This window comes from Momordica charantia (genome assembly GCF_013281855.1).
Source record: "Momordica charantia cultivar OHB3-1 chromosome 4 unlocalized genomic scaffold, Mcharantia_2.0 BLBB01000004.1, whole genome shotgun sequence".
NCBI lineage: Eukaryota > Viridiplantae > Streptophyta > Magnoliopsida > Cucurbitales > Cucurbitaceae > Momordica > Momordica charantia.
Window position 1 is genome coordinate 21,588,964 of NW_028275162.1, and position 25,034 is coordinate 21,613,997.

At 34.8% G+C, this 25,034-nt stretch overlaps 2 protein-coding genes and 1 pseudogene across 2 annotated transcripts; 2 read left to right on the top strand and 1 right to left on the bottom strand.

Moving 5' to 3' along the window:
• Positions 1–47: 47 nt before the first annotated feature.
• LOC111015605 (F-box/kelch-repeat protein At4g19930-like) lies at positions 48–3,028 on the top strand. Its single transcript, XM_088123180.1, is given in 4 exon segments — positions 48–396; positions 399–994; positions 2,502–2,737; positions 2,823–3,028. Coding segments are annotated over 3 exon segments (828 nt in total). The 5' UTR covers positions 48–195; the 3' UTR covers positions 2,533–2,737; positions 2,823–3,028.
• A 1,192-nt stretch (positions 3,029–4,220) lies between these two features.
• On the top strand, positions 4,221–19,965 carry FY (Transducin/WD40 repeat-like superfamily protein). The gene is made up of 18 exons (XM_022290753.2): positions 4,221–4,637; positions 5,876–5,967; positions 8,032–8,100; positions 8,350–8,454; positions 9,635–9,730; positions 9,812–9,894; positions 10,026–10,097; positions 10,675–10,772; positions 11,510–11,569; positions 11,656–11,716; positions 11,795–11,882; positions 12,130–12,193; positions 13,239–13,317; positions 14,684–14,773; positions 17,948–18,024; positions 18,260–18,780; positions 19,230–19,481; positions 19,629–19,965. The coding sequence occupies exons 1-18, from the start codon at positions 4,424–4,426 to the stop codon at positions 19,698–19,700; spliced, it is 2,193 nt and encodes a 730-aa protein (XP_022146445.2). The 5' UTR covers positions 4,221–4,423; the 3' UTR covers positions 19,701–19,965.
• A 2,838-nt stretch (positions 19,966–22,803) lies between these two features.
• On the bottom strand, positions 22,804–24,655 carry LOC148212022 (uncharacterized; annotated as a pseudogene).
• Positions 24,656–25,034: the final 379 nt, after the last annotated feature.

Sequence of the window (25,034 nt, forward strand, 5' to 3'; positions counted from 1 at the left end):
ACTGACTTTTAAAATCTACATATAACTACCTCGTTGCTTTGGCTAAAAAAAAACTACATTGTTGCGTGATATAAAATAGATGAATTTGGAGAAATTTCCAACACACAAACCATTTTGTTTGTTCCAACATATATAGATTATATACCATTGCCACAAATATATAACCACCAACACAAGAAACTTGGATGATCAACAATGGCCTCCGATGATGATGATCAACATCATCTTGTTCTTCTCCCACAACTCCCCGAAGACATCATAATCTTCCACATCCTCACGAAACTCCCCACGAAATCTCTCCTCCGTTTCCGCTCCGTCTCCAAATCATGGAACTCCGCCACCTCCCGTCCTCTCTTCCTCTCTCTCCGCCTCTCCGCCGCCTCCGTCCTCGATTCCTCTCCCACATCCTCATCTCGGCCTCCCAACCCAACTCCTCCTGCCACCACCTCCTCTCTGCCGCCCTCGGCCCTCTCCCTCCGCTCACACACCTCCTCTCCCTTCCTCTCCGCCACTCCCTAGTCGTCAAACCCGCCAACGGCCTCCTCCTACTCCACTTCCCAAACGACCTCTATTCCGACCGCCCCGATCTTCCCGCCTACATTTTCAACCGCCGTGCCCGAGACATCATCCCTCTCCCTCCCAACGCGCCCACGAACCAGAAAGTTAAAATCTTGTACCATCTTGGTTACGATGCGTTGGGCGACGAGTACAAGGTTTTGCAGATTTGGAGGTTTATTGACACCAATCTTGAGATGTCGGAGAGTGGCATGGTTTTTAAAGTGTTGAGTTTGGGGTCTGGGAAATGGAGGCGGATTCGGCCTCGTCGGATCCCGTTCTTCTGTAGTTCTTATAGTGCTTTGTTTTCTCCTTGCTGTGCCTCTAATGGCGGAATCCACTGGGTCGTACACCCCAAGAAATTTGTCTTGGTCTTCAATCTCCACGATGAGGAGTTTGCTTCCATTCCGTTTCCTCAACCATTCATCCAACAACAAAGGTATAAACTTTAACAATCCCCTCTTCATTAAAGATTCATTTTTGGTTGGATAATAAATTTATCATTAGGGATTAAAAGTTTTAAGGTTTATTGGATAACTATTTTGATTTTATCCTAGAAAAATTAAGTTCGATATTATTTTATATTTTTTGAATTAGTTTTACCACAATATTTAAAGTTTAGGGATCTAATATGCATATTTTTGCTCACGAGAATAAATTAGCTATAATTGATAACATTCTATTAAGGTTGGAAGTTCAAACCTTTATATATCTCCAATTTATGTTTTACTAAAAAAAATAATACACATACTTTTTAAATTCACCCAACTAGATTTATATATTAGACACAGTTCTTAAAAGTCTAATTAGAAACAAAACTTGTAATTTAACCCAACATTTTTATCCATAGATACTTAAAACTAATTATTTAGTGCGATTTAATTTCTATACTCTATCAAGATTCTAATTAGGCCCTTAAACTTGTCGTGTCTGATCTAATATATTTTACTCGGTTAAATTCATTAATTTAATTGTTTTCAGCCCGGTAACATTAAATTAACTCACTGAGCAATCTTTTAATTAACAAAATTGACACCATATACTAGTTTATATTATAATTTTATTTTAGAGTTAGACCTATCAGATACAATATCAAACAGTTGAGGGAAAAAGAGAATTAATACCCTAAAACTAAAACTTGGTTTTGGGAGTTAAAAAGAAACAAAAAACAAGCGTGTAAACTCAAATAAAAAAAAACTGCCATGCAGTTCACATTGAGGAAGAGCATGTGGTGGAAGTTGGGACGTGTTTGGCACTTGTTCTAAAAACCAGTTCTTCGGATTAGATTGAGATGTGGGTGTTGAAGGATTACCAGAACCACATCTGGGTTCAACTTAAGGAAGCCACTTTCCAATACGACATGTCGTCGGAAGATGATGACCACTGCTCCTCTCGTCTCCCTCTTCCTCTGGGCTCTGTGAGTGATGGCGATGAAGAGATTTTAGTGTTCAAAAATCCATGGGGAAACAGGGACCACGGCTGCTCTACTATGACATCAAACGGCGCCGTTTTCGTGGAGTGGAGATTCGTGGGCTGTCTGAATGGCTGTCGGCTAATGATGTTGCTGTTACAGATTGTAGTTTTGATGCTTACGAAGAGAATATTGTCACTCTGTCCTCTCTAATTGCTTGACTGCTCAATCGGTTTTCACGTTTTCGGTTAGAGTTTGCTTTTGCTATGTTTGTTTGTCTGTTTTCTTTAAAATATATGTGAAAAAATTAAATGCTATATGATATATACAACTACTATTTTAATCCTCTACTTCTGTTTCGACTCATTTTGATCATTTTTTAACAAAATGTTTATGTTGATTCATATATACGTCCGATGTTTGTTGACTTTAATTTCTATACTTTCGAATGGTTTATTTTAATCTGGTTTATTTTAATCTCTATATATTTATTAGAGGAAAAAATACAACATAACATGTGGACCAATCAATTCAGGTCAGTACCTTCGTGGATCTGTCCAAACTAGGCTAATTGAGAAAAACGAACTATAACTCAGGTCCGCGAGCTAGAGATCAGAACTCAAATGGAGAATCGCCCAAGTTCTATTCAACCGACCTGATGTCTGATAATCGATTCGGGGGCCTGACAGCCATAACTATTGGTCAGAGTGGTTCCAACGGCCTTGTCTCCCCCCATCGCCTATAAAAGGAACATTTCGCTACTCCGATCAGGTACGCAATTCTACTATGAGAACGACCTATTTGAGCTTGCGCCTATATTGACTTGAATGTCAAAGTGTTTGCTTTCTTTTTGTAGGTCATACCTTGCATGAGCTCGCACCTCATTAGCTCAAACAGTTGCCACGTGGCCGATCTTAGTAGCTCGGTAGAATCCTGCATCAATTGTGATTTTAAAAGCTAACTATTTTGGTCACTGTTTCCTAGATTCTAACACAAATTTTACATAAAATAAATTTTTTAGACAAATTTATTATCACACTTCAAGAAAATTACTGATTGTAATGTTGCGTGTATTAAAATTGTGATTGAAAATTACAAGATAGAAAAGAAAATAAAGGGAGATCAAAATAGTCGCTTTTTTTTAGTACAACAACAAAAATGGATATTTCAAAAATAGTTACAACAGACTAAATTTTGATTAAAATAAGAAGTACAAATGGACCAGTATTAGACATCTTGAAAGTCGAACTACCCAAAGTAAACAAATTAATTGAAACTACATGAAACACGATAGTAGTTAAACTAACTTTCAAACTTAAAGAAGAGGTTACATTGTAATCAATTAAAGGTCGATATTATTTAAAGGACAAAAGCAACAAAGTTGAGTGAATCTCGCTTACATTAGTTAAAAGTAGTAGATTATCTCTTAATGAAAAAAATAGTGAGAACGTTGTTGTTTTTAGTAGCTAAACAATGTTGTTTCATAGTATGTATGTCAAGTATTTTACTAACTTTTCGAGTTCTATAACTCGTTATAAGCTAGATAATCTCTTCCATTTTATAAATTTTTTCTAATTAGGTGTTTTCTTATAAAAAGAAGAATAAAAAAGAATTTGCATGACATTTAGTCGAATCTAAAAAAACATAGAAAAAGTAAGTTTTTAAATGAAGTCATGAAATTGGTCATGTACAATAACTTTCTGTTGCAATATAACTGAGAATATAGTTTTCACATATGGTTATTGATTTTATGATTTTTACTTTTGCCCGGAGCCTTAAGTAATAAAAATCAAATATCTACTAACATGATTCAAGTGGTTAAGACACCTATCTCTATACGTCCCCGGGAAACTCTACAATAATTAGTTTAATCGGTTGGTCTGAGGTCTGTGCTCTGTCCACAAAATCCTTTAATGAGATGGATCGGTCCCTGGAATATGTCGTACTCGTCCCGTCCACAAATGCCCTATACAAACGTCGAATTAGCTTGAATTAGTTCCTCTCTTTCTTGCCCTGTAGCAGCAAGAAGTACACATTCATCTCTTTCTGTAATTCAATATGCCTGGAACTTTTGAGAGTGCAAAACCTATAATAAATAGAAGTTGAATATGCTTCTCGTATTGGAATTTTGGAAAACATGGGCTCAATCCAGAGGGGATCAACTCGAAAAAACATCAATAAAATTTGGAAGCATAAAAATTTAAAAAACTAAGAGCTGATGTAAAAATAATATTTAGAAAAAAGAAAAAAAACGTAGTCGAAAGAACTCACGAGTCACAACCTTGACCCAAGTTGCAACTGAAATCGCTCAGATGAACCAGCGATTGAAGATATGTTAAGGGTTTAAGGGTTTTAATCCTGCACTCTGCGTTTCTTCTCACTCTCCTCTCTTCTTCTACACATTGGATTTTCCTTTCAATCCTTCGATTGGTTTACATTAGTTTCGTCATCCACAACATGTACGGCGATCCTCAACAGTTTCAGCAGCACCAGCAGCACCAGCAGCAACCCAATCAGCATCCTCTTGGTGGGGATTTTCAAAGAGGTCCGCCCCCACCTGGACCGCCCATGATGAGGCAGCCATCTGCTTCTTCTACTACACTCGCTCCGGAGTTTCAACAGCACCATCACCCCCGCCACCCCTCAGGCCCTGCTCCTCCTCCTTATGACGGTAAACTGTCTTTTGTTTTACATTTTTCCTGAAATTGGGAGTTCCTACTACGACCCAAGTCATTTTCGACATTGGGTTTGTTGCTGGGTTTCTGGAGATGTTGCTAACTTTCTCCACAGGGCTTTGGATGTATGGGTTTTCCATAAATTTTATATATTTTCATTCCATGGTATAAACTTCACTTCATTTTCCCAAAAAAGAACGAGCGCTTTCCACCTTGATACCGCTTCTAGATGAAAATCGTAGATTTTTATTTGGATTTATAATCTTGTTTTTTTTTTTTTTATTTTTGATAAGAATAATCTTGTTTGTATCACTGCTACTTTGTTTTACTTTATGATGTCATTTCTTTTGAGAACACACAGTTGGTTCTGGTCTTGTTTCCTGCAACATTCTATTATTTGAAATACTTTTTTTTTATGAGAAAGTGACAAAGAGTTGGGCCTTCGGGGCTGAGGGGAATTTTTCATGAAGCACTTTTGGATGGAGGTGGGTTGGCCTTGATCCATATTGAATCCCTGTTATTGCTTTGTTAACACAATTTAAGCAATCCAAGTGAAAGCAAACTCTTCTAGTTTATCATCGTGGAGGTTTATTCTCATTTAGATGAAACAAATTGAGGCAGTATCATCGCTGAACTCCTTTGTTTTAACCCATTTGGTTTACAATTGCCTTAAAATTTTTTGACAAAAAGATTCTAGAACTTGGTCTGCCACCAAATGTCCTCCTACTCCCATCACTAAGAGTTAGCTTTGAGTTATTTTCTTTAAGATACCCTCTTTAGCATTAGATCAGAGAAACCCTTTGAACAACATGGAATCACTAGCCCTCAAGTCGTTAGAGTGGTCTTGATAGTTAGGTTTGCACGAGGGGTTACTTGATGATAAGTAGAGGGGCATATGTTTGTGATCAGATAACTTGTTTTTGAAACATTGCTCCAACCCCTACATGCCTGGCACACACGTTTGATGTGGCAGGAAAACACCCTGGGATATGCTCGGGCTATTAACTTTTGCTTTTTTTGGAAATTTCTTTGACACTTTCTCCATTTTTTTTTTGGTAAGAAACGAATATTTCATTGATGATATGAAATATACAAAAGGCCCATGGGCAAGTTACAAGTACACCTTTCAATTTGAGATAAAGTTGTTTAGATGGTAATTATTAAAGGGAGAGTAGAAACATTTGTTGACAATGTTTCTTCTATTTCTAATGAGTCAAAGATATATTTGTTGCAGCCCACGGGGATAATTTTGCTGCAAAAAGAATGAGAAAGCTTACTCAAAGGAGGGCAGTTGATTATACAAGTACTGTGGTGCGATACATGCAGGTAATACTTGTGTATGGACTTGACATATCTTGTCTTCTGCCATAGCCCATAGCTCTAGTTTTCTGTTTAAGTTCAATTTCCTGCCTTTAGCAAGTGATGTGCGGTGTAAAGAATTTACAGATGCCTCTAGTTATATATATATTTCTTCTTTTTTTTTTTTGTGGAGGGGGGGGGGGGGTGGGTGGGTAATGTTTTGTTTTTCAGATAAGACTATGCCATAATGTTATGCAGGCTCTTCATGCTATTAAGGCACGAGGGTGGCTACCAAAATTTTGACAGGACCCTTGGACAAATATTATCGAACTCTGTATTGTGGAATTAGAACTTTCAAATGGCAGTGTGCCATTTTTTTGGTTGGATGATTTGTGGGCAAGGTTGGTTAGCTGGTCACTTATCGTAGATTTCTTCTGCTCTCCTCTCAAAGATTGCTAAAGGCCAAGGGTGTGTGGGATGATCAAACAAACAGTTGGAGTAGGGAGATTGAGGATTAGGAAAACCTTAGAAGAATCCTTGATAGCAGAAAATTCTGTCATAAGAAAAGCTGCAGAATCTGGAAGCTCCATAGTAGTGGATGTTTCATTATGAAATCCTTTTTATCTTGTTTGAATCTTGGAGAATCGGTCCTCCAGCTTTTTTACATAAATTTTTGGAGTCTTAAGGTGTTGAAGAAGTGCAAAACCTTTTGGTCTAACTCATAATGGCCTGAATTAATATATATGATAAAACTCAGAGTAGAAATCATTGCACAATTCAAATTGGTGCTGTCTACAGACATAGTCAGGACAACACTCGAGTTCTGACACCTCTTCAACTCTTGTGCTCATGTGGTGGTCTTCGGACCAAGATTTTGGAGACTTTTCAATTCGATGGACTTTTCTAGAGTGCTTTGAAGATTTGGAGATTCAAGGCGAAGATTAAAGTGCTAGAAGGTTTTATGGTCAAATGATTTTGGTGATCTTTGGTGTATTCAGTTGGAATGCAACAGAAATTTTTTTTAAGATGAAGAGAAGACTAGAAGCAGCTTTGTCTTTTATTTGTTTTTTCTTTTAATAATTTTATTTTATTTTGACACAACACTACTTCTACTTCTCATTTATAAATTGAAAAAGTACAAGTGAAATACATAAACTCCCATTAATATAACTTTGGGATATTGTTGTTTATCAGACTTCTTTGGGTGTATTAAATCTAATATTTTTTTGTATGCCCGTGTATATGTTTTCTGTTTTCATTATTCTCAATGAAAAGTTTGGTTTCTTATCCCAAAAAAAAAAAAAAAATCCAATCTTTTTTGTTAGTGTAAGTTGTGTAACTATTTCTTTACTGTTTTAGTTGACGAATGGAAACTGTTTTTGTAACTCCATGGTCTTTTGATGTGCATTCTATTATCTCAAGCAATGGATAATCTTGTTTCTTATAACAAAAAAGATTATATTTAGTAAAACCATTTGTATTATTGTGTCGATGTGATTGCACTCCATATTTATGTTTATGCTTCTTAATTTTGGTTTGTGGTACACTTGCATTTTCTCATGGTTCTGTCTTTTCATCTAGGTTGTTATTTAAAGTTGGATCGTATACTGTGTCTATTATTTATTGTAAAAGAAGTTGAGTTTTAATATGTGAACCAGTAAGTACGAAGCGGGGGAGAAATAAGATCATTGAAGTTTGAATTTGTTTTTATGTTGCATTGATTTTGTTATGATTATTGAAGAAAATGAAAAAAAAATACTACAATAATTATATTTAAAATAGCACACAAAAGAACAAGTCTTTTATCCTAAGTCCAATTTAAAAAATGAATTGGACTTCCTCATATCCTTGGCTTTTGTGAGAATCATTTGAATCAAGTAATTATGGTATGATAATTTGATCAAAATAATCTTTTAACTAAATTAATAGTTGTATCTTGTTTCAATCGTCCTGTTGTGATTTTGGGTGGTAGTGAAAGGCATGCTTTGTAGTATTGTGATCACTTTGCTTTTGTTTTAATTTGTTTTTATATTTTCTTATAAATTTCTATTTTGGTTATGATGTACTGTGTTACCTACTAATGTTCTGCAGCTTCGAATGTCGCAACGAGATTCAAAGGATAGGACTGTGTTGCAATCAACTCCAGCAGCAGCTATTGACGTCGGTGACACTTGTACACTCGTTTGTCAAACTTCTATGAATGGCACTAGTCTTAATTTTTTACCATAAGTTTATTTTCTAAAAAAAAAGTTCTCACTCCTTTGGAGTTTGTATTTTATGTTGCTTTACATTCATCAATGAAAAAGAAACAATGAAAAAGTTGTTTCTTGTTCGAAATTTTTTTTCTAAAAGAAATAACTTTATTTATTTATTTATTTACTAGCTTTAGTCTTATTTGACTTGATGCAGATGTTACCACCAGCTGCCTATTCGGATAATCCATCTACAAGCTTTGCTGCAAAGTTTGTCCATACATCTATCAACAAAAATCGTTGTTCAATTAATAGAGTGTTGGTAAGTTGTACTTTTCTTTTTGAGGATAAGAAACAATATATTTAATGTCCTTTATAAGATGGGGGCTGGGGGAAGGAAAGACACTTACCCTTGTTAAACTTAAAAGATTATTGAACTTTATACCAGAATCATTTGAAAGCAATGTGCTTGTTTACTGTAGAATCTATACATGTGGGAGAATTAAGATAAAAAGGAAGAAATGTAAATGATTGAGCCTATGGATAAGACGGGAATATAAGACTTGAATGTAAAACCTGTAAGAAGATATTATTCGGCTGGTTTACACGTGCAACAATGGGTGCATGAGGGAAATTACACGACTGAGAGTGGAGAATTAGTTATGTGTCAAAGGAGTATATTTTGCAATAGGGAGTTAGTTTGGACCCGCGGAAGTTATTTTGTTAGAGGAAGTATATAGAAAGTATATAAAATCCCTTAAATAAAAAGAGGAACTACATAGGAAGTTGAATAATTGGAGTTAGGCAGGTTGATACTTAGCAAATTGTGGAGAGCTTTAGAGCTCTTGGAAGTTTAAAATCCTTGTATTTCTCCTCTTTTGTCCAATTAGTGTATAAAATAATAGGGTCCCTCAAATTGATCTAACCATTGCTGACCACATGGATTACTATGTTATTGATGGTTTTTAGTTGCCAAGTTAGGGTGAATTTAATTTCCCTTTCCCTAGTCAGTAACTAGAATGGAAAAAAATGGGAATATCAATGCATCAGGATAAACAATTGATAAATGTATTCTCACCAATTTTTTATCTTGAATATCAGTTTGATTCAAAGAAGTTCATGGATATGGGCTACTAATATAAATGGTGGGAAAATCAATGTTGCGGGGATTTAAACTTAACACAGCTACTCTAGTGTCATGTTAAACAATAATGTATTCCAAAAGTTTGAGATGTTAGGTTAGAGTAAATTTAATCATTTAGTATATTATTGCTTCTCTAGGTTTAATGCTTAATGCTTATGTATTCCCTTTTATGTTTTAATTTTTTTAACCATTTAGTATTCTTACTTCTTTAGATTAATGCTTATGTGTTCCCTTTTGTTTTTTACCTTTTTTATTCAGCCGATGGCTTATTCTCAATTTAGAGGTTATTAGTAGAAGAAAATAAAAGAGATCATGTTTACCAGTGATTTTTTAACAATTGTCCTCTCTTCCTCTAAAGTGGACTCCAACAGGGAGACGGCTTATTACAGGCTCACAAAGTGGCGAATTTACCCTTTGGAATGGACAATCGTTCAATTTTGAAATGATTCTTCAGGTATATGGATTCCATAATTAATTAATGAAATTGCATAAAAAAAGTGAATGATGGAGACTTCTGGAACATCGTCATTGGCAGGCTCATGATCAAGCAATCCGGTCTATGGTCTGGAGCCACAACGACAATTGGATGGTCTCTGGTGATGACGGGGGCTCAATAAAGTAATTTTCTCTTGATAAGTTGGATGTATTGTATGGTCTTTTCACAACTTTAGGCAGCGCCACTTCTTTGTTTTATGTAGAATAGATTTGTCGAGCAAATGGTCATTTCATATTTAATATTTTTTGAGCAGGTATTGGCAAAATAACATGAATAATGTGAAGGCAAATAAATCAGCTCATAAAGAATCAGTTCGGGACTTGAGGTAGCAATTAATAACCTTTTCTAGTACCTGCCTCCCGCATACTACTCTTTTTGATAGATAGAATATCTTTTTGAACTTTTTGATAAGATTAAAGATCTTGAATAAAAATGTACTAATAGGATATCGAGAGAAAATTACAACTTACAGCAAAATAACCAATTTTGTACTATAGAAAACAAAGGAAAATTCTGAAACTACTTCCACAACAAAACCGCACAGAATTTATAAGCGGCACGAGGGCCAAAAAAGGAAAGGAGGGATGGGGTTTCTACCACTTTTGGCATAGTGGGAGCCAAAAAGAAACCACACCTAAAGTTGGATCAAATTGTGGTAGTTCAAGTTATTCTTCCATGTTTTGGGGCTTCTTAGACTGTAATTTTGATAGCAGTTAAAATCTGAGACATTTTTCTTTTGGAGAGATCTCTAATGTAAAGGTCCTACCATTTCTCCTCCTCCAAATATAAGAGAGGTTAGGCACCAATGCAAATTCAAAGAGGCTTACATCCTTCTATTGCTTGTCCCATCCAATACATCCTTCTGTTTCTTTGGCTTATTATAACAAGCTTGTTTTGAACAGCTTCTGTAGGACAGATTTGAAATTCTGCTCTTGCTCTGATGATACTACTGTCAAAGTCTGGGACTTTGCTCGGTGCCAAGAAGAGCGTTCTTTGTCTGGTAATGTGCTTTGCATTTCTTTTATACGGTTTGCTTCTAATTGTTGTAGTTGGATTGGTAGCTTAGAGATATTATCCCATGCCTTTGTTCTTTCTTTAGAGGAAAAAATGCCGTGTGCATTTTATATATTTTTGGAGCTTTTGGTCCCAATTGCTTGACGCTTTTGTCTGGGCTTTGACTCTCCCCAATAATATTACCGATTTGATGGGTCTAATTCTTAAGGATCATCCCTTCAGACAGACAAGGAAGCTTTTATGGCTACATATAATAGGACTTTCATTTGGGTCCTAATAGATCGAGAGAAATACTAGAATATTTCAAGACAAGGAAAAGTTTGTAGAAGCTTTGTTCAATTACATTCACCGTTTGGCTTCTTGGTGTAAAAATGTTCACCATTTTAGCGACTATAGCTTGAATCCTCTCATATCAAACTGGAAAATTTATTTGTAGTATCTTGGATGAGTTTATCCTTTTGTACATTTCATATCATCAATGTTCATTGTTTTCTATCTTAAAAAAAATGTTTTGTGGCTTCTTAGACTGTACTTTTCAAAAGTAGATATCAAGACAAAGAAACACATTGATGGAAGTAGTGTTTATAAGTTTTATTTTCAAAACAAAATTGTTATCAAACAGGGTAAGTGCGGTTGTTTGTTTTGAAGATGCATGTACTATGTTATTTTTTTGTTTAGAATTTTTTGAAGTAACCCCAGATTTTCTGTTTTGAACTCAGGCAGGCCATGGGTGGGATGTGAAGAGTGTTGATTGGCACCCCACAAAGTCTCTACTAGTTTCAGGTTTCTGCCTTGGTTTTGTAAACCTTTTCAGATTTTCCCGTGAATGATGATGAAAATATTTATTATTCTGGTTGAAAATTGATCAGGTGGCAAAGACAACCTTGTAAAACTTTGGGATGCAAAAACAGGGAAAGAGCTTTGTTCATTGTAAGTCCAATATCTAGTTATAAAAAAATTAATATTTATGCTGAACTACATTATGAGAAACGATGCTTTTATTTTCAGTCATGGTCATAAAAATACAGTATTATGTGTCAAATGGAATCAAAATGGTAACTGGGTGCTGACTGCTTCGAAGGATCAAATCATCAAGGTGATTAATTTCTCTAACTTGGGATATTCATTTCATCAGTGGATATATATCTTCTCACTCTCTTCCGTTGATGTATTTATTTGCAATTGGATTTATTTGTAATTTTTGCTTTTTCACTCTTTCGAGAGTTTGTATCTTTGAACAATTTTGTTCCTTTTCATTATTTCAATGAGAAGTTCGTATCTTGTTAAAAAAAAAAAACTCTCTTCCATTGATGTAATCTTATTTCATTTTTTTTCTTTTGTAGCTTTATGACATCAGGGCTATGAAAGAACTTGAATCTTTCCGTGGGCATAGAAAGGATGTGACTGGTAAATGATTACAATTATGGAATGCTTATTTTATTTGATGATTACATTTAAATACGAAATTTTTGTTAAATTATTTGTGTCGGTTCAAGTACATTTTTTAAAAATGTTTTGAGTACCATTTATCATCATTAGATCTTTCGTTTAAGATTTTCCTCATCCTTCTTAATCTTGGCACATCAAGTTGTACATCTAAGCCTAGGATTCTTCATGGGTTTTGAGACTATTGTCTTACCGTGTGTTTAGTCGAGTTAGAAACCATTCAAGACCCATCAATAAATTATCCATAATACAGCATCCAAAATCTAGCCACAAATAACTTAAACCCAGTCACAAAAGCACCTAAAAGAATGTCTACACATTTCGCTACAAATCTATTATAAAAGGGAAAAAAGAAAACAGTAACAACCTCCATTAATTAAAAGGAGCCAAAATAGACAGCCTAAGGGCTGGGGGATGAGGAAGCACCGACCCAAAAGAACTAATGAAGAACAGTTTTCCAATCTCGATTGAGCATTTTCTATGGTTTAGGCACCAAGTAGAAGTCGTAATTTGTACACAATTACAAAAGGGTCATTAGCATGAATAATATTGTTGAAAACTCGTTATGGAGGAGGTTATTAATCTCACCATTTGAAGTTTAGGTCCAATTTAGTGAAATTAAAGTTTAAGGACAAATTTGACTCACTTAGCTAGTTATTTGGATAAAAATAAATAGTTCCTATTATTTTATAATAGAGTTTTTGAGGGATTGAGGGTCTTAAGAGGCTACTTGAGAGCTTGTTAGATTTAATACTTCTTCGTGGACTTCGATTACTAAGGAGTTATGTAATTATTACTTAGGTGTTCTTCTTTTGAATTGGAGTTCCTTTTTTAGGCTTTGACTTCCTTTTGTTTGGATGCTTTTTTGTATGCTTGTACATTCTTTCATTTGAAAGCCTAATTTATCATTAAAAAAATCTTTAAGGCCAGTACTAATTTCAAGGTGACTTTTCCTTTTATTTTTACTTTAAGGTAAACACTAATATCAGGGTGATTTGTTTTGCAGCATTGGCCTGGCACCCCTTCCATGAAGAGTACTTTGTTAGTGGGAGTTTTGATGGCTCTATTTTTCATTGGCTTGTTGGGTATGTGTATACTTTTAGTTGAATCTTCAATTTCTTGCGTATAATCTATGTTCTTTACTGTTGAGAAATATTTTTGTTTTGGATTTGAAAGTAAAGGAAGAGGGATGAGCCTTTGAATAAATTTTATTATGAAAAAAAGAGGTATTAGGATGGGAGATACCTTTCCTTTATTCCTTTCTTTGCAGTTATGAACGTTTTTAGCCATGTGTGCAAGAATAGATTAGAGTGTGTTTGAGGGTTTCCACATGGCTAGTGAGAGAATTCATCTTTGTCATGTAATGTTTACTGAAGATATGATTATTTTTTGGCTCGGGTACGAGGATTCTCTAATTAATCTTTTAGCAAAGTGTTAGGCCTTTTTTCAGAATCATTTTCAGGCGATCAACAGAGAAAATAGTTCTGTGCTCGGTATTAATTCTGATTTCTTTAAGCTTGCTAGATGGACATCTTTAGGGGGTTGTGAAGTTGGCACTGTTCATAATACTTAGGGTCCATCTTGCTACTTACTTGGGCCTTTTCTACTACTTGGTCCCATCACTATCACTTTTCCTTTTGGAATCGAATTGTGGACAAGGTTCAGAAAAATATTTTCTTACGGAAAAGGTGCACCTAGGTGGTAGGTTGATGCTTATCTAGTTAGTTTTGAGTGAGATTTTGAATTATGCCCTTTTCTTTGTTTAGTATTCCTTCGTTGGTTCAAGGGTACAAAAGAGTACTAGAGATTTATTTTTGGGAGGGTGTTGAAGCAAGTGAGGGTTCTCATTTGGTTAGGTGTGAGGTTGTCTCACGTGTCACGTCCAATTGAGCTGACCCAAGTTTGGGCATAGGAAATTTGAGATTTTGTAATGCAATCCTGCAAGCTAAATGGTTGTGGCGGTTCTCTGTAGAGTTTTTTGAGTCTAATGATTTGTGGGATAAGACGGCAGTGAACAATGTGGTCATCACCCAGATAAATGGGTTTGGAGTTGTGGGGTTAAAGGCACTTTTAGGAACTCTTGGAAGGCGATCTAGTATGGTTTCCTGTGCTTTCTAAGTTTTTGAAATTCACTATTGGGGATGGTCCAGTTGCTTGTTTTTTAGGAGGATTGTTGGGTGGAGGATCCATTGGCCTCATTTTCTCTTGTCTTTACCATCTTTTTTCCCTGAAATTCGTCTTTGGGGCTTTTGCTTTCTTTGTTTTAAGGATTCCACCTCATAAAAAAGGTATGGGGTGGATCAATCTTCAAAGTCTGAGACAATGTTAGCAATTGCCATTTCTCTTTCTTGTTTCATTTTATTGTGCTTTAATCTTGCTTCATGAAGTTAATGTAATTCATTAGAAAGATATAAAGGTATTCAATCTCATGTCATTGATTCTTATTTGCAGACACGAAACTCCTCAGATTGAAATTACCAATGCGCATGATAATAGTGTGTGGGACCTTGCATGGCATCCTATTGGTTATCTTCTTTGCAGGTTTGGATAATCCTGTATTTTGTGCTCTCTATTTGTGCCTCACTATTTGTGTCTATTTTGTTGGAATGTTTGAGGTTCCTATCCTTTCTATAACTCTTGTGCATGGAATAGTTTCGTTAACTTGCAACGCCCCCCCATGAAAAGAAAAAAAAAAAGTAAAATAAATAATTGCTCAGAAGTTATGCTTACAAACCTTCTTTTTCTTCTTCTTTTTTATGAGAAATATTGTACAAAAAATGTTATACATAATTAAATATTTACTTTAAACCATGGAAGCTTTCCACATCTTTAACTAATTTTGGGTGGGCTAGCAAGTCTAAACCTTAACCACTGCATTGCACTTAGGTGTGAGGCTGGCTGAAACTCAGCAAAGGCCAGGTGAGGCACCCTTCCATCAGTCCTACCTCCTAGTTAGACAAAATAGGAAAAAGAAGAAGAAAAGAGGTGGTAGGTTCAACTCTAATTCTGTTCTAACTCTTGGGTTTGAGAAGAAAAGAGAGACAGATAGGAAGGGCTCATAACTCATACCTCTCTTGCGTCTCTCTCTTTTTTGTTAGGTGTGTTCATGTTTGAGTTCTAATATGTTTTGGACACAATCCAATTGTTTGGTTTTAAATTATTCAACCCAAAATATTTTAGTTATTTGATAGGGATGTCAAACATACCTTATCAACCACTATTTCAAAACCTTTTTTAAACCAAGTGGATTTATAAGGAGTGCAATGTCTTGCGCAAGAGAGCTTTAATTGCCTAGCAAGCTCAATATTAGCAATTTGCTTACTATTTTGCACTATCGGTTATGGTCTCACATACCTTGTCTGTAGACATTATCCTTAAAATATTTTGGTTAAGAGAATGGTTCTTCATTTGTATAAGCAAGACCTTTTGTATAATGCTGAAGAAAGGGTTCCCATCATCCCCTTCCATGTAAACAATTTTTTTAATCTTCCTTATATATATCACCAACCTTACTTTTGAAATCTTCATCCACTGTGTCAAAAGTTTTGGACTGTTTTCGTTGAGGAAATCTTCATCCACTTCTGAGAGACTTTTCATGCCAAGGCAACAACACAATGAAAGACATAAAGAAAGAGAATAAAGGGTTTTTACAGGAAGCATGAAATTAGATGCACATCATCAACCACATGCCTTTGAAACTGACCCTAAAATCCTAACCAAACCACACAGAGAGAGAAAGAGAGAGACACTCTTCTTCTCATTCTTCAACAACACTAGAAAAAACAACTTCTATTCTTTCTTCAACAAAAAAAAAAAAAAAACTCAATTTTCTGGGTCCTGCCATTACAAACGGACAAATGGAGTGTTCTGCTTCAGCTACTACTTCATTCCTTCTTATCCTGAACCAACCTTAAAAGATAACTTTGCAAACGAGTTTTCACTTTAGAGAGTTTAAGGCATTCTGACAAGTCCATCCTGTCATAATGGTGCCATCTTCAGGAAGTCATTTGTAAGGTTGGAGCAACTCTCCTAACCAGATTTGCACAGTTGCCATCCCCATTGTCTTCACAGGGTACACACCCTTCTTCCCGCCCCAAACGGAGCCAATCTCAAATCACTCCCCATAACACTCACCCCCGCATGAGCTAATTTGGGTCAAACTTCTCTAGCTCCGCCCACACCCTCCGTTGTGCGTGATTGCCCACATGTTCACCATTGCCATCGTGCTAGTTGAGATTTATCGTTGGCTGATGTGGATGTCATGAACAGCCAGGCGAGACCATGACAGAAAAGGGTTGGGCGAGTGCATTCTTAAACACTCCTTAATGAGAGACTTGGAATGTCGAAATCGGAAATGGTTTTGGATTTTCCCACCACAGAATTCTTTTGTTGCTGGGCTTTGGTTTGAATTTCTGGGCACAACACCATTCTTGCTAATATTCGTTTGGAGTTAGGACGATACTTTAGTTGATATGTAGCATTGCTTGTATTTGCAGACTTACATCAGTTTGCAACCAATCTAGAAAGTCTGCTATATTGATTCTACCATCAAAAGTTAGGAGATCAAATTTTATTTTAACTCGGATAATTTATTCTGTCATAAAAATTGTTAACAGATGCTTGCCTTTGAATGTCATCATTCTTGGTCTTCTTACACTTCTATAATTCCTCTTCAACATCATCATCATCATCATTAATTTATTTTTTTGACAATGAGAACAAGAACCTTTTTCTTTAACAATTTTGTTTTCCAATAATTAATGGGTTATCTCCTCCTTTCTTTTTATAATATTTATTTGATCAATTAAATACTTGTTTCTTCTTCTTCTTAAAGAGAAAGAGAAAAGAAAAAAGGTCCTCTGATTAGGATGGATATAATATAACTGATGGATGGACATCTCAAAAGTTCAGAGGTTCCTCTCTTCAATCCTTTCTTCTACAATTTTCTTGGTTCCATGACATCAGCCATATGACTTCAAAGGTTGATTACTATAAGCCAAACGAGTCCCTTGAAGCTGTTAAGTAATGTTTGTCAAGGACTATTGTACACCATCAATTGTACGTTGCAATGCTGCCATTTGATCAGGGACATCAATAAATGAGGAAAGTTGTTTCTATAATTTGGGGACAACAACCTGAATCTTATGTGAATTGTTTTCATGTACAGCAGGAAGTTTTTCACTGGCCATAATCACAAGGTTGCTCTGATACCAAGCTTGGTCCATATGGAAGACAAGGATTGTGAAATGGATCTTGGTTGATTTTATTAATCATAAAATTTTCAAAATCTGGTAACTGGTCGACTCATGGCTTCTTCAGATAGCCAATGAGTACAGTAAGAAATAAGTTAACACAGTAAAATACAAGTGAGGATAACGACTGTTACCATGATGAACAGTAAATAAAGCCCTTAAGATTAAGTAACCGGTAAAATCATCACATCATAATCCCTTCCAAAAATTGTTTGTCTTCTCCTTTCTACATTTTTGTTTTCTAAGGATGTAGATCAATGCCTTCTCATCAGCTACTCCACTCTGCTGTGGGGTATCTACATGCGTGCTTTTGCTTTCAAAGTTTTGCAATTTATACTCATTCATGTGTTGCTAAATACTGATAGCATCTTATAACATTTCATTTCTTATTTCCCCAAGAAAATGGATTATTTTGGAACCACTGGTTACCTTAGGTTCTGATGAAGGATGTTTTTTTTTGCAGTGGTAGCAACGATCACACAACCAAGTTTTGGTGTAGAAATAGGCCAGGAGACACTGCTCGTGATAAGTTCAGCTCAGGTAAGCTTTACTGAATACCTAAGATTGAGAACATGTGCAGATACAAGGCTTATTTATTTGGGTTTGCCTTCAACAGACCTAAGTTGAAACAGCATAATGTCATTGTTGATTTGTACATTCTGTGTTGATAGTGCATGATGAATCTAGAACTCACACGGTTGTCCCAACGTATGAGAGAAGAATCGATTGCATGTGGAAATGTCATCTGTTTTTGACTTCATATGCTTTTTATTAGGTTACAATGAGCAAAATCCTGCTGGTTCTGCTCGTATGACTGGTAACTTTGTGGTTCCTGATGGACCTATTACTCCCGGACCATTTCCTCCTGGGTTGGCTCGAAATGATGGGACCATTCCTGGCATTGGAGTTGCAATGCCCTTATCTGATACTGCAGCAATGGGAGAACATAAGCAACCACATCAAATTTCAATGCCAGTAGGGGCTCCTCCACTCCCACCTGGTCCACACCCTTCTCTTCTTGCTGCTAATCAGCAGCATTCTTACCAACAGAATCCTCAGCAGTTCTTGCAACAGCAGCAGCAGCAATCACAGCACCACCAGACCCAACAAATGGCCCCAGTGCCCATGCAACCTCAAAACTTGCCACAGTTACAGCCTCCATCACATTTTCCTTTGCTCCCACACCCAAATTTACCTCGACCACCTCAAATGCCCTCGCTGAATATGCCTTCTCAACCAGGATCATTGCCTTCATCAGGACCTTCCTCGGTGCCAATGCCTATGCCTGGCCCAATGGTATGACATTTTGCTATGGTCTCTTCGTTTAATTTTGGTTTTCTTATTATCTGAATTTCTAAATCAATAAATAAGATTAATTATATAGTTCGATAACATTTTTTAACTGTTCATATTAAAATTATAGATCATTTCTCTTGTGCTCATTATTAAGACTAATTTATTATTATTATTTTTTATCAGAAACATAATAAATAAATTTTCAATTTCATTCTATACATTAAAATTATATTGCAAGAGTGATTGCCACTAATTGAAGAGGGATAGGCAAAGAGGTAGAGCTACTTAAAATAAAATGGAAAATTGCTGGTCTCTTTGAACGATGACATGCAAGAATTTTCTGGCCGTTAGAAATTATCGTTATTTCCTTTTCCTTCCTCCCCTACAGACACAAACACACTCTTCCCACTTTTCTGTTGAAGGTCTGATGAACTTAACTATGCTTATAGGGGATGCAAGGATCTATGAATCAGATGGTTCCTCCAATGCCACAGAATCACTTTATGGGCATGAATCCAATGCACTCTGGATCTATGCCTACTAGTGGTGCACCACCTTCTGTCCAAGGTTTTCAGAATAGCTTACCAAATATGCAGGGCCCAGCAAATGCGTCTGGGGCACCAATGTATCCACAGGGTGGTGGATTCAATCGGACGCAGGCTGGACAAATGCCAATGACGCCGGGGTTCAATCCGTACCAGGTACGACCATAATAGTTATTGTTATTTCTAATATCATCTTCCGACTGTCTTCATATGCGTTATATTCTCTTGGCTTGTGGACGTTCTTGTAACGTTGCATATTTTAAGCCACCAGATTTCTTGAATGTCTTGCCTTCTGCTTTGCAGTTTGGCGGTCAACCCGGGATGCCTCCACCACAACCACCAGGCCCTCCGCCTCATGGCCAGAAGCCCCAGTAATCCATTCGTCATCGTGTGCACCGAAGAAAAGGCCCCTCACATTCCTTTTCACATGTTGTATTCCTTTCAAAATATTTGATGAGGTTGCTGTTAAGCTGTGGTTTATTTTTAGTTAACTTCACGAGTTTCTTTATATTTTACAGGTCTAGTGTAAAACAAACCTGCTCTCCCCTAGGTTTTTAATTTTGATTTTTATCCTTTATTATTGATGTAACATTCTAATGAATGATTTTAGTGAAATATCGTAAACTATTAGTTGACTCCATGCAAATTGTCTTCACTAGCCTAACCGACTGTTGAGATTTATGGATGTTATGCCTCTTGACGCGTATATATAGTTCTTTTTTTTGTTGGATTTATATCATTCTACTAAGTACTAACATCAAAGTTGCAATGTATGTCTACTATTATTGTACTGTATATATTTTTTAAATATTATAATTTAGATGAGGGATAGAGATTTGAACTGTTGAAGAGGGTTATTAATATCTTGATCATTGAACTACGTACGTTTTAACTCTTATTTTGATAAAGATGAGATGGATATACACTAATATTCTTACCATTTTAACTTATCATTAAAATTCTTGTAGGCTGTGATACCCAAAAGAAGTCCGTGACTATTTTGCATTTTTATAATTTTTTTTTTTGCATTATGCTCCTCTTACCCTCACATGGCCCTATAATAAGAGGATAAGTATTAGCGGTTACTTTTTCGAATTATTTTATTAAGACTCATAATCTCGTCAAAATCTTCCCAAATCTCTTTCTCAACTTGAAGGAATACTGTAACCTCATTTTTTCTCTTTTTTCATAGTTTTAAATGATTGTCGAGAAGTTGCGTAAATTTGGTGTTTTTTTTTTCTCATGGAGGCTTGTGTAATTTGATGTTCATAGCCATTTTTTCAAATGGATGTAATTGAACAAGTTTTGGGACATTGGATTAAAGCTTATATATATATATATATATATATATTTTTTTTTTTTTTGCTTTAGATGATCAATTATTAGTATTGTAGATCAAGTTGAGAAAAAATTTAAAGAGATTTGAGAAGATTTTGATGAGATTATGAGTTTTAATAAAATGATTAGAAAAAAACAATAGCTAACAATTGTCTTCTTATTATAGGGCCACTTGAAGGTAATGAGCACAATCGACATCTACTGTCATCAAGTTCAAAGCTGTCCGTGTAATTTTATGAGCCAAGATGTTTGAATCTCTCATGATTTTATTGTTTACTTATTTACCTAGGGTTGGAAACGATGAAAACAGTTTTGTCTCAAGATACTCGAGAAGTGTTTTTTTTTTCTCTAATAATATTTTAGAATGGGTCTAAACTTTTGGTTGTATTCTCTCTTTTCATGCTATTTTTCATAGTATTTTAGAATTTAAGATGATAAGAGTGATTCAACCCTAGTTGAAACAATTTAGTGCCACTAATTCTAAATAAAAGATGGGAGTTTTTTAGTCCATTTGTACTCAATATTTCATAAATTGCTATTATTTTAATTATTAGTAAAACTAAATTTCCAGATTTAAATTATAATATGTTTTGTCTGCAAATTGACTTTAATTAATACCCATTAATATAATGTAATTTAGTAATTTAATATTTTTATTGAATGCCAATCAAATTTTACCATATGTCAAAATCTTTTCAAAATTTTCTAAAATAACTTCCATTCAAAGATTTTACTACTATTTCTCTACGTTCAAGATTTAATCAACAGGAAAAGAAAGATATATCGATTTTCTTCTTCTTAGTAAAAAGTATTATAAACATATACTTGTAATAATCTTAGATATTAGGTTATATCTAACATAATAATTACTTTTTCCAAATATAAATCATAATACTCCCATCTAAAGAGAGAATAAAATACTAAAATATTATATCTGCCACCATAGATTCAAAAATAAAAAGCAAGTTAGTAAATATATTACTTATAACTGGAAGGCACCCGTATAAACAACAATGATACATAGTATAAGTTATGTATATCTCTAGAATAACTGAATAACTCGACCATAATAAGAAAAAATATAATATTTAAATGTCAAAAAAATCCAATAAATTATAGGCTATACTCCAATTTGAAACCCACGAATCGTAGTTCAGACAATATAACATAGTGCATATGGCGAGTATATGGAGTATTTGTCATATATATGATGCCATGATATTATAGTTTAATGGTGTTTTTGAACACTATCATAGTCGGGTGTGATGAAATTTTCATTCTAGAAACTAGAACACGGTTATAAACTCAATTGTTCTTTAAAAAAGAAAAAATATATGTTCATTATTATTATTTGTATTTGTGAATATTCGAGTTAACTTGCACACATGACTGATCTAGAGATATATGAGTTGTTTTTTTGTTTTTTGAAAAAATATGGGTTGTATTTGATTACACTGTCCATAATCTAGTTATGATTTTTTTTTTCTATAAATTAGTTGATTGGTAAAGTTAAATTCAATTGTAGCTAGGAAAAATTTTACCCCTCAACTTGGTAAAGTAAATTTTTTTAAAAAAAAGAAAAACCTTTTAACTTTCAATTGGATCAAACCAGCCGAGAGGAGTACCATAATTGACATCTATCTCTAACCAAGTGATCATGAATTCAAAGCCCCACCCCTACATGTTGGTTTAAAAGAAAAATTGGATCAAATTAGACTTCATACCTTGCAATTTGTACATGACTTTAAGTTGAAAGTACAAAGACCGCCTTTGTACTTTCAACTTTTATTCATTTTAGTTCTCTTCTTTCAGAACGTCCAATTTAGTCAATCACAAATATTATAAAATTTATTGTTAAATTTTTACGAATAAGAATCATTTTGAATATTTTCAAAGAGTATTATAGAGACTAAAACAAACGAAAATCGAAAGTATATAGACCAAAATAAATATTTTAAAAATATATGAACCAAAATAAAACAAAGTTAAAAGTAAGAAAGACAGAATAGTACTTAAAGCTTTCCAAAACTAAGATCTAAATATCTATTTATGCAATACTTCACATGTAAAGTGTAATCCCATATATCTAACCACAAAAAGAAGAAACATTTCACATCTTCAGACCTCACTAACAATTTTCTTTCACTTTCACTAATCTCCAAAAAGGCTGCATCTAAGAAAGCATCATGATCTCTCAAAGTGCAGTATTTTCCCTTCTATAAAATTTTCTTCAAAGTAGAGATGAGGTTAATTTTGACTTCAACAATTATAGTGTCATCAACGATGAAGCCTTTTGTTGGATCCTTGAGATCGCTCAATGACAAGAAATCCGGACTACCCCAGCCACCAGATTCTACACCACCAATCCCAAACCAACACTTGCCTGCACACACAAAAATCCAACTTTAAAAAAGTGATTTTAGCCGATTCAAAAGTACTTTTAAAAAATTTCATAGCACTAATTACCTACTTAAACGTGATTTTAGGACTTTCAAAGTGCTTTAGAGGATTGGTGAAAAGTACTACTCTAAGAACAAAAGTCAAAACTCATTTACTCAAGGAAAAGAAAAAACTGATGTAAAGAAAGATTGGAAAATGTAAACCTTTGAGTGACTTACATGTTACTTTAATCTTTGGTTCAACTTTAAGTTGACTCAATATCAACGTACACTTGAGAACCTTTGGGAAGCTCTTTGAAACTATTAAGATGCAGGTACAAGGATAAAAAGCCAGACTTCGCTTTGGAGCTTCCTTTAGGATACAACCAAATACTCCTGAAAAGATACGTTATGAAAGATAGATTCAGTAAGACCCTTTTGGTAACGTTTATGTTTCTTGTTTCTTCAGAAAAATAGAATTGCATGTCCCAACACCCATGAATTCAAAGATGATCAAACACCATTTATAGGTATGTTTTGTAACAAATTGGAAACGGAAACAAGAAACAAGAAACGAGAACGTTACTAAACGAACTTCATACAACTTTATATGGAAGACATAATGGCAGAAGCAAGTTTTTTTATACCAACGGTAGTTCTCCACTGTAAAAGGATTGGACTGATGACCAGTGGAGCGTAGCTTAGCTGAGAAAATTTGTTGATTTTCCAGGTATATTTGTAATTTTTGGGTTGCTTGATGAAGGAAAAGACCTCCCCTTTGCCATAACATTTCATAACAAAAATGTCCACTCCAAAAACACAGCAATCATCAACCAAGAGCCCATTTGAAGGATCATTGAAAGTTTCAAGTGAAACCAACTTTTGAAAGCCCCACTCTGTCTTGATTGCACTAAAACGTCTCATTTTCCCATCTGAATCATCAAGATCACACAGTGATGTATTATACAAATATGAATATGATCAAACAAAACTTCAAAAGGAAACTTAAGAAACCTCAATGTTTTCAGCTTTGGTTACCTTGGATTGTCAAATATTTGTCTCTGATACTGTCATAAACAAGAAACGTAAACACAACATTGAGCTCACAAGTGCTAATTTCCTACAACAACAAACAAAATAGTCCCAGAAACAAAAACAGTTACAAACTGAAACCAATATTACTTGGATTTGCAATGTAAAAATCTAATAATGGAATTCTTTTATACAATTCACCATTTATAACCGCCGGCATCGAAGTTCTGGGATTCGTATATTTCACGCTTGGAACTAGCAAGTACATCCTTCAGCAACGAAAAAGATTGGATTTTTAGGGTATAATGGACTGGTTTTTCATCTCGGGTGGACCTTATAACTGCACAGAACATTGAAAAATTAAATGAGCATTCAAATTAAAACAAGCCTAGTAACCCATTATGAATAACTTGACGTAGTTGTTAATAGAGTAGTAGAACAAGTTTGGAAGAGTTTACTGATATGGAATTTGAATGATGAAATTGAAACTTCAAGAGAGAGAGAGATGTTCAAACCGGAAGCAGAATGTTGGTTCGTCCTTTCGTCTCCATTAATATCTGTTTGTTTCCTCTTTGTTCCCATTGCGTTCTTCCCAAATTTGAATACAGGGGAAGCAAGATATGATAAATCGCAATCCTCCTCCTCCTCTCAAATCTATTATGCAGGTTTTTAAAACGGTTAAATGCAAAATAAATAAAAATAGTTATTATAAAGATTGTTCGAACCCTGGATTTAGGGTGTGTTAGAGATCGTGATGTCGATATGATTTTATCATATTATACTTTTCATAGATCATGTGAAGTTAAAAAATTGATCTTAGGATAATTTAAAATTGTTTTAAATGGATTTTTAAAATATCACTCCTAAGTACAAATATATCTAATTTTGAAAAATCAATTACAAGTAAATCTCTTTATTTTTCAAAATCAATCCGCATCACTTCCAAACACAACTTTACAAA

Excerpts from the sequence above, each read along its gene's own strand:
- FY (XM_022290753.2), top strand. The coding sequence starts at position 4,424 with ATGTACGGCGATCCTCAACAGTTTCAGCAGCACCAGCAGCACCAGCAG. Across the intron at positions 5,968-8,031 it reads CTGTGGTGCGATACATGCAG|CTTCGAATGTCGCAACGAGA; the intron begins GTAATACTTGTG and ends AATGTTCTGCAG. Across the intron at positions 9,731-9,811 it reads ATTTTGAAATGATTCTTCAG|GCTCATGATCAAGCAATCCG; the intron begins GTATATGGATTC and ends CGTCATTGGCAG.